The following is a 10,873-nucleotide window of genomic DNA, read 5'->3' as shown; positions in this document are numbered from 1 at the left end:
ACTCTTTTGATCCTCACTAACTAGTTGGTTGACATCAATTACCTACTCACTCTCTTCTATTCATTCATGTGATCGTTACTCCCCATCCTATAAGCAATTTTTCCTTAATGTTACTGCCATCCTAGAACCAACTACATATTAACAATCTTGCTTGAATCCCAAGGGCAAGGAGCAATGCAATATGAGCTTCAAGCATTAGCTCAAAACCACAAAACCATACTTACGCCCTTCTACATCTTCCACAAGGGAAAGTTCTCATTGGTTGCAAATGGTTTTCTAAAGTCAAATATCATGTTGATGGAACTGTAGAGAAATATAATGTCAAGTTAGTATCCAAAGGCTATACACAATTATAAGGAGTGAATTATTTTGACACATTCTCCTTTGTTGTCAAAATTACCACTGATAGAACTATCCTTGCCCTTGCAGCCTTTGAATCGAGTTTTCTTGAACATGTAATAATGCTTTTTTCATGGAGATTTACATGAAGGAGTCTATATGGTACCCACCCGATCTATTAAGCCTTGGTTCTAACCAAGTTTGTAAATTGCATAAGTCTCTATGGTTTAAAACAAGCTAGTCGTGAGTTGCACAATACTCCATCTTCCAAGCTTTTACCTTTTTAACAAGAAAACCAACACTTCCTTTATGGTCATTATTGTTTATGTTCACGACATGGTTTTAGTTGGTGATAACATGGAGGAAATAAACTATATTAAAACTATTCTCGAGAAAACCTTCAAAATTAAAGACCTCAATTCCTTAAGATATTTCCTAGATCTTGAGATTGCGAGAACCAAGGCTTGTATTCATATGAATCAAAAAAAAATGTAGTATATCTCCTTGAAGACTCGGGCTCTATGGCTTCAAAGTTTTCCAACACTCCTTTTTGTCTTTCTGTTAAACTTCAACAAGACAAAGGAGTTCCTTATGTAGAAATTTCTCGCTATAGAAGATTGGTTGGTAGGTTACTTTATCTTACACTTCCAAGACTAGATATATGTTATGCAGTACAACAATTGAGTCTTTATACGACAAGTCCTATGGACACACATTACAAAGCAGCACTCAAAGTTTCACGTTATCTCAAGGTCTCCCTTGCTCAGAGCCTCCTTTTCTCCTCTACTTCAACTTTAAAGCTATATGCCTTCTTAGATCCGATTTGGGCCTCTTATCTTGATTCTATAAAATTACTCTCATGTTTTTGGATCTTCATGGGCTCTATCTTATAGCCTAGAAAACTAAGAAACAAAATATAGTAAGCAGGTCTTCATCAGAAGCATAATATAACACTATGAGCAGCTTAGGTTCAGAGCTACGATGGTTAAAATATCTACTCAATGGCTTGCATATGCCTCCAATTGATCCAATTTCAGTATATTGTCACAACAAATCACAATTTATTTAGCTCATAATTCAGCCGTCTATGAGAGAACCAAACACACCGAGATTGAATGTCATGAGGTCAAAGAGAAGATCAAACAAGGCTTAGTTCATTTGCTTTGTGTCCCTTCATCAGCACAATTGGCATATGCTTTTACCGAACCACTACCTACAAAACCTTTTCAACAATTTTATCCAAATTGGGATCTTGAGATATCAATTGTCCAACTTGAGAGAGTTATTAAATATTTTATATTCTAGTTTTGTTCTTTGCCACGAGAAGAACTCTTTTGTCTTGGCTTGGCCATTGTGGACCGACACCTTGGCTTGTATGACCGAGGAACACTAAAGCTCGTGATTGAGCATGGCTCAGCCTTTTGGCCGAACATCTGGGTAGATGACTGAGCATGTCTATGCACATGTTCGGATGACCGAGCATAGGTTAGCCGAATGTCTAGGCACATGACCGAGTATTCCATAATCTTGTGACTGAGGCTTACCTCAGCTTGGCTCATGTCCTCGCCTCGGCTCCTATTATATTGGCACCATTCTGTTACTTGTTGTGTGAGCTTTTAGAACCTTCTATAGTTAATTATTTTGTATTATTAGTTGCTTTCTTTGTAAGCTAGCTGAGTTCTTTGGGTTTTCTATATATCTCAATTCCACTTAATTTTCTTCTTCTTCTCATGTTTAGTTTGAAATCAAGAACTTCCATTTCTAATTTTATAGCTTCATATTCAATTATTGCTCTTGATATTTTCTTTGTAATGATGTTAATCAATGTGCTAAGATTACAGCATGTAGAAAAATGATATTTATTATTTTAAGATAAACACCCTATTTTCATAAACACTTATTTTTTTTAGAGAAAAAGATATATACACTAACAGTGTAAAAGTTTTTTTACACTGTTACTACATCATCCACTATTGATTTTTAGTCATTATTGACTTTTAAATAAAAGTATTGCAAATGAATGGTGGATGATGCACCGACTATATATAAATCTTTATACTGCCCCAGTGCACATATTTTATACTCTATTTTTTATTCGTTAACTAGTGTCCTAATAACTAGACCATTAAAAATTGACATTTAATATACATCTTGGAATAAAGAGCAATCCGCATGGACTTAACTCATGTGAATTTATTGATTCCTGGGCATCTTTCTTTTCTCTGTTTATTTTGTTATAAACAGAACCAGAACAGAATGTGATTTCTGGAAGAGAAATTTGGGAGTCAAATAAATTATTAAACAAATAACTACAACATATCGAAAAGAAAATACCTAATAAAAAATATAACAAAAGGAATTTACACGATACCAACAATAATTTTTGACAAAACAATATATGCATCAAATCTTTAAAAGTGGATAAATATTAAGACTCATAATTTATAGCATCTTTTTATCTTCCTCCAATTGTTGTAAACATCAATTGCTCTAACTCAAGGTCTGGTATACTGAGATGCTCAGATTATTCCCAGCTCAACGAAGAATCAAAGGCTTTAGACAAAGATGTCACAATCTCATTCATGGAAGGACGAGTTGTTGGATCTTTCTTCATGCAATCATCTATCATTCCACATACAAATATGGCTAGTTCCAATGGATAATTTCCTTGCATTGAAGCATCCATAAAGTCCCTTAACCTCTCATGTTCACCCTGTACAACACTAGACAAATTGAAATCACTTTCTTCATAAAGAGCAGCAACTTCTTTTCCACTGAGGATTTCCAACATCATAACCCCAAATGCATAGACATCAAGTTTTGTAGATACCAAACCATTTTCCAAATACTCAGGAGCCATGTAACCTCTTGTCCCAACAATATGTCTTGTTATGACATTTTGGTCATTTTCTAATTCCAATGACCTGGCTAGGCCAAAGTTTGCAATCTTTGCCCTGAAATCAATGTCCAAAAGAATGTTACTACACTTCAGATCCTTGTGGATATAGGGAGGAGAAATTAAACTGTGAAGATAATCAAGTCCTGTGGCTATATCCAATGCAATTTGTATTCTCTGAGTCCAAGTAAGAGACTTATTCTCATCATTGTTGTTAAAGTAGATCCAATCACTCAATGCTCCATTTGCAGCATACTCATAAACAAGATACCAATGGCCATCTTTGAAGCTAACCCCCGAAAGTCGAATCACATTAGAATGGTTCACTTTGTTCAGTAGTTCTATCTCTTTTGACACATCCCCATCTATCTTTTTAATTGCAGCCAAATCGCCGTTGATAACGCCATGATAAACAGACCCTTTGATAAGGCATTTAGGACTAAAATTATTTGTTGCGTTCTGTAGTTCCTCGAAACTGTAGACCTTGAAAGATTGAGCTATACCTGATATGATCTCTAATAATTTTCTAGATTCGTCCTCTAATTCCTTCCCTTGTGCTTTCTCCTTCCCCGCGAAATTATCAGACACGGCCTCGGAGTCCTTTCTCTTTTTATTAAGGTAGTGTTTCCTAACAATGATGGAGCAGATAAGTAATATTAAGACAAAGGCTCCAACAACTCCAACAACTATATACACCCATGTTTTGCTTGAGCTTCCATTTGAGGATGGTGATGCTGGTGGTGGTGGTGGAGGAGGTGGAGGAAGAGGTGGTTCAACAGTTTGAGAACTCGAAGGCTTATCTTGAAGGGGTACTAGAAGGGTGGTAAAGGGATTGATGGTGGGTTGTTGCAAAGAAAGGGAATTAGCTTCAAGAATTGTCTCAATTGTAACACCAAATCTTTCACTAACTTGAGAAACATCATCATCCGGTTTTACTAAGTAACTTATGAGGTACCTGACACCTTCCTCGGTTTGATTCTTCGAAGGACAAGCACATCTAAGAGGAACCACAAGTTTTGTTCCAACGTCTAGATCTACATCAGGAATTCTGTTTTGATCCTGCAATGCTTGACAGGTTGAAAGCCCTTCGAAAGTGTTGTTAGCAATAACGAAATAGTTGTCATCTTGTTGTACTATAAAGGATGTGTTGAACTGATAATACTGATCACCAGCACAAGAACAATTGATTGGAACAATCACCAACTTGTTTGTTTCAAAGGTTGCTTCTTCAGAAACTGAGTTTGCTTCAGAAATCTTGGATGGGTCAGAACCCAACAACTTAGATATTGAGGAAACAGAGTTATAAAGGGGTTGAGTTCTGAAGGTTAGGTAAGCTTGGCAACTAGGACTTACTTCATAACAAGTATAACCAAGGATAGAGTTGAAGTTACCCGTTTCAGAACATGCACTTGTGGCTACACCAATGTAAGGTTGCTGCCCCAGAATCATATAGAAGCTAAATGATATGGTCAAAGTGAAGGTAAGGGTGATGGTAAAGAGATTCATTGTTATTTGAGAATGGAGAGGAAGCTTACAAACTTATAATAATGGAGGTGATGGATAAAAATGAGTTATCTCCCCCTCAAGAGACAAGTACTTCAAAGATTATTGTTCGATAAAAGGGATGTAATGCTAAACTCGGGTGATGATCTTCTCCATTACACGAGATTAACCGAGTGAAGTACTTCAAAATAAAAAAAAAATATTATGTGATATTTTTAAATCTTAAATATAATTATATGATGCCACTTTTATGGTAAGTGTATAAAACATTATCTCTGAATTGGTCAGCATGGGCGGTCTGAATATTCTTTAACCAACAACTTGGCTTCAGCGTACATTGTATTTTCGTTGACTAATCCCATTTTGAGATTAAAAAAGTATCAATAATGGCAGTATGATACGTCAATGAATCGCTGCTTTCGTTACCAATATAACATATGTTCTAATAAAATAAGAACAATGTATGCAAGCACCACAAAAAATAAATGGAAAATATAAGAACAATGTATTGGTCGAATGAATTTTTTTCACGAAATACTAGTAGTCTGATGAATCTGCATTGTTTTGCATGCACTTTATATGATTATAAATTCTTAGAAAAGAATTACATTCTAGAAAGAAAAGAGTAAGTATGTAATATTTGATTTGGTTGTTTTTGATATTTCCTAAAAAAATATGACCTTCCAGATTTTAAAAAATTGGATCAAAAATAAACTCTAGATATTTTTTTGGAGGGGTGACCAAGACATAAATATATGAAAATTGAACAAAAAGACTTAGCTGCTCAGTTATTAGAAAAAACAGAATCAAGAAAAAAAGAGCATAAGAAAAATGACTGTTTTTATATAATAATAAAAACTAAAACGTGAAATAAAAGAAACCCAGAAAAGAAACAGTTTTGGTAAGGAAACAAAATGGCGTGTCACAGAATTCAGAAGATTATTGAACTTTTGGCTCCATCAACTTCTTCTTTCTTTTATCACTTAGGAGATATGCAAGATGAAAGTCTCATGCCCGGTTTTGAATGAGAGAAAGAAGTGAGGAATCCTCTCTTTGACTCTGACTCTCCTACTCTAGCTGTTGCTTTTCTTTCTGTTACTTTGAAAGTAGCTGCTTCAGCCACTTAAATGTTCGATATTCCTTTTTATTTCTCATCAAGTAAATGGACAAGCTCAAATTTCTCGCTGTTCCCTAGTAGCTCAGTGGTAGAGCAATCGACTGTTAACTGACTAGTCGTAAATTCGAATTAATTTCAAATTTTGTAATTCAGAATGAAAGGGTTCGCTTTGACCATTATGAGTAGGTAACTTGTTCCCCTGATTTGTTCTTAATAGCCACAAGATGATCATCTTAGGGTGATCATTTTGTTGAATGATGCTCCTATTATTCTCATAGTTTTTGAAGGATGAGAACCAACTATGTGGCATCTTCATTGAGAATTCAAGTATTGTATATGTCATTAGTCTGAACCTTGTAGGAACTATCCGTAACAACGAACTTGAAAAATGAATCCATATTAAGATAACAGAACAAGTAAAATATAAACAATTCATATAAAATCAATGTCAAGAATATAACTAAACTACAAATCCAAGATTTAGAATAATGAAAGTTTTACAAAAAATGCATAATTTATAAATTGTCAGAATTGTTGAATATTTTTCGATGGGATATTTCTTTATATAAAATATGAATTTTAAGGCTAAAACATTTTTTGTCTCCAGTTGTTACAGAACCTTGAGAAAATATTTTAAAACTGGTTGGATGCTAAATATTACATAATGAATTTTTTATATAATGGAATATGTTAATTATTTCGTGCTAAATGCTAATTAACAATCTTTTACGCTTTTCTTATATTCAAATTAAATGATGTTTAATTTGTTATCTTTTCGTTTATTACAAAATTATTTGATTCACAACATCATGATTAATACCAATTAACAAATTCCTCTACAATAATGTTAAGGATTTCATGATAATGGAAATTCAACCTATATGTATCAATATCATTTTATTTTCGGATTGCAATAGAGAAGAGCAATCTTGAAATTAAAAAAAAAATATGTCTCTTCAATTACTTATTTACCCTTAAGCCATATTTTCATTTTATATGCATGGTAGTATAAATTAAGAAAGATTTGTGATAAAGAAAAGGAAAAAATAAATATGAGAAAAATCTTTTAACTAAGATCTTCTCTATTCATTATATAATTTCTTTGTCATCAATGAAATATAAGAGATTCCTTAATATTGGGATAACTTGCTTTTAATAAAAATTAATTTGTTATATTAATAAGTGAATTATTTCTCATTAATAACACATAAAGTAATAATAGTGACTATATAAGATTTATGTTCTTAATTTTTATATCTTTCCTAAGGGAGATAATAGGTACAAAAGGGTTTAACAAACCCTTATAGGGAATGAGTGTATTTGTATTTTATTTATTTGATTGACTGGACATAATTTTTGGGAAAATTATACTCTAATACAAAAGTGTATTATAATAAGATTGATTCTAAAAATAGTTAAATATTAACTTTTTAACATTCCTTCTATAACATTAAATATACTCCTTTGGTGGAATGGTAAATAAAGAAAGTATAGATTCTCTGTCCTAAAATTCATATATTATTCTCTGTTCCACCTACTTAAATTTAGACATATAGATATTAATATATTATTTTTTAAAATTAAAATAAAGGATTATTTTTATTTTTTTTGGTAAACTCTAATTGATATGAAAGAAAGAGACATGATTAAGACACAAAATATTTTTCCAATAAAAAAGTGCATGAACATGCATATCAAATTGTGGAATATATGACGTGATGGTAGTAATATTATTGTTGGATCACAAGCAACGCTTTACATCAGACAATATCAAATTTAAAAGTAAATTCCACACGCTGGAATTGACTACAAAGAATGAGTAGCCTCAATTTATTGCCCAAACAACTTGGCTTGCACATGCATTGTGCTTCCGTTGACTAAATCGAATTATGAGATAAAATACCAATAACATGATATTGATAGGTGACTCGCAGCTTTCATTACCAATGTAACCTGTGAGGATTATGTTATAATAAAATAAGAACAATATATGCATGCACCGCAAAAAATAAATGGAAAAATAAGAAGAATGTATTTTTTTTAGTATAATAAAGAGTTTATCCACCACCCTATCAATAATGAATTAATCTCTTTCGGAATACATGATTGACTCTTTAAATAAATATCACTCTTAAAGATCAAACTTTTGACCTTTTAACCTATATGGAGATATAGTGATATCTTATACTACTAAACTAATATCTTATTGCTATAAAAATATGTATTTAGTCGAGTGAATTACTTTCACTAATTACTAGAAGTATACTCATGCGATTCGAATGGATCGAGGCACTCAAAATGTATTTAAAGATATAGATTTTTAGTTAAATAGATTTATATATTAATTTAATAATACAATATAAATATTAAGTTTGTATGAGATGAAGAAAAATATGCATATAAGTCAAAATTATTACAATACAAAATTATAAAAATAACTTTAATTAACAATTTGAAGTAATAAATCTTAGTGACATAAACAACATTGTTGATGTTGAATTAATAAATCAAACTTTAGTTCATAATCAGATTCAAAATCTTTGTTTTTATTTTTAGTATTATATATTTATTTTAGAATTTTACTTATTTTAATTTTGTAGTTAGTGACTATTTTTAATTAAATATTTTTTTTTAATAAATTAATATTTTGTATCTTAGATCATTATTTTAAATTTTTATATGATTATTTTTATTATTTACACATATTTTTAATTAAATATGCATAAATGTGTACTATTTGGTAGTATTTTTAACTTTGAATTTCTTACATGTTATATAATTATGAAATAAATTTGATTATGATTCAGTTCTAATAGTTATTTGATTTTTGAATCTAAATATAGTCATTTCAATATTTTGAAATTTGAGTAGCATAAAAATAATTAGTAACACTTCTCCAACACAAATACAATTTTCATAATTACATATGTCATTACTTTGTAATCTATAATGAGACATCAAATCCATCTAGTATTATTGAATTATCAGCAATTTATAACGAAGCATCAAATCCATCTAGCATTATTGAATTACCAACAATTTTTTGTATGTTCTTAAATCTATTAATTATCCATGTATACCATTGCATTCAAATTCTTAAATCTATTAATTATCCATGTATACCATTGCATTCAAATTAACACATATTATTTTGATATGCATAATTTATGTTGAAATTGGATTTATTAAAATTGTATTTTATTTATTGAATTAAGATTTACGTGTATTACTTCATTATGCATAATTAAAACCTTAGACTCAATTCTCACATTCTCATTTTCTGTTGCTTCAATCTTTTAACCTTAGCACTCCAACTCAACCTGCCTCTTTATAAAGCATCACGAGATTCAAAATTAATTCCATAATACCTTATTTCTTTTTTGTCTTTTGAAATCCTCTTTTTCATTTATTTAGTGTTATATTTTTTATTATTCTCATTATTATATTTAATTAGAATTCATAAATAATATAAATGTATTTTATAATGTCAATAAATATTGTATTGATCAGTTGTATTTTTTTAATTTCATAATAATTACTATATAAGTCATATATAAAATTAGTTGTTAGATGAAAAAAAATTTATATTGATAATACATAAAAACTAAACTACATAAAAGAAAAGTAATCTATTGACTATTCTCTATTTTTATTTTATTTTTAGTATTATATGTATTTTGAAATTATACTTATTTTTATTTTCTAGCTAGAAACTATTTTTAATTAAATTTTGTTGAATAAATTAACATTTTCTATCTTCATTTTATATCATTATTTTTAATTTTATATGTTTATTTTTTATTTTTATCTATTTTTATACATTTGAAAAATATGTATAACATATTGAAGATTTGGTAGTTTTTCTAACATTGAATTTCGTATATGTTACATAATTATGAAATAGATATAATCATATTTCAGTTTTAATATAAACGTTTTGAAATTTGAATACATTGATAGTAAAAATAAATATAATCATTATTATTAAAAACATCTAACTCTATCGAAATAGTTTACGAAACTGAGTCATTTTTTAAATAAATATATTTCACATTTCTACTTGAGAGTTTTATATAACCACACATGGTCTCATGTGATTTTCAAATGTGGGATAATCTAGATTCATGTGCTTTATTATGCTCTATCTCTTAAATAGTAAATAAAGTGGTGTACATTTAATTGGTGATGATTTCATTCAATTCTATTAGTTGATTACTAAAATAAAAACACATGTTTGACCTTTTCTTGTGTTATAAACTAAATAAACACATTTCTATATGCCTCTAACGACCATTTTTCTCTATTAATAGTAATATCAATGAAAATTTAATTTTCATAATTATACATTCTAACTGTTTAATGCAGTGTTGTTAAAATCGTACCGGTTATCAAACTGGTCAGGGTACTGGTATAGTGGTACGGTGGTTCAGTAATTAAACCGCATGCCGTTAAACTGGACATACCTACTTATATTTATATATATATATAAACCTATAACAAAAAAATTTCAAATAGGTAGATACTCAAATTTATAATCCATATTTATAATCTACTCAAAATTCACATAAATAAACAACTTTAAGTCTTTAACAAATTCAAAGTCTAAATTAAAAAAACATATATCAATCCAAAAGTATCACTTAACTACCACAAAATATAAATAAACGACATAACTTCACAACTCACTCTATAAAACAAATAAATTTGGAGTTTTAACATTTAACATATTATATTTTTCTATCAAATCTTATCTTCAGACTGTACTCCAAGATTACACAAATATCATTGAGATTACACACGAATGTTTGGAACCAAAATGTGTAATCTAAGTATGCTTTGGAAGCATGTGCCTTGAAGTGTTGAAGAAGAGTTGGAAAGATGGGTCACCTTGTAATGAGTTTTTAAGTTTTTAAAAAAAAAAATATATGTGTATAATAAACCAAGCGATTTAGTAAAATACCGGCCGGTTCACCGGTTTTGACTGGTTTTGATACTTGGCCGGTTCAACACCTGTACTG

General features: G+C 30.0%; 1 protein-coding gene across 1 annotated transcript; it reads right to left on the bottom strand.

Annotated features, from left to right (window-relative positions):
- Window positions 2,789–4,903, bottom strand: LOC109343664 (lysM domain receptor-like kinase 4). The gene has a single exon (XM_019582075.1). It carries the CDS (start codon window positions 4,739–4,741, stop codon window positions 2,864–2,866), a length of 1,878 nt encoding a protein of 625 aa, XP_019437620.1. The 5' UTR covers window positions 4,742–4,903; the 3' UTR covers window positions 2,789–2,863.

The sequence above is a fragment of the Lupinus angustifolius genome, chromosome LG03, assembly GCF_001865875.1.
Source record: "Lupinus angustifolius cultivar Tanjil chromosome LG03, LupAngTanjil_v1.0, whole genome shotgun sequence".
Taxonomy (NCBI): Eukaryota; Viridiplantae; Streptophyta; class Magnoliopsida; order Fabales; family Fabaceae; genus Lupinus; species Lupinus angustifolius.
This window is presented reverse-complemented; position numbering and strand designations above follow the sequence as displayed.

What these genes read in the sequence shown, in the direction of transcription:
- LOC109343664 (XM_019582075.1), bottom strand. Translation starts at nt 4,741, where the DNA reads ATGAATCTCTTTACCATCACCCTTACCTTCACTTTGACCATATCATTT.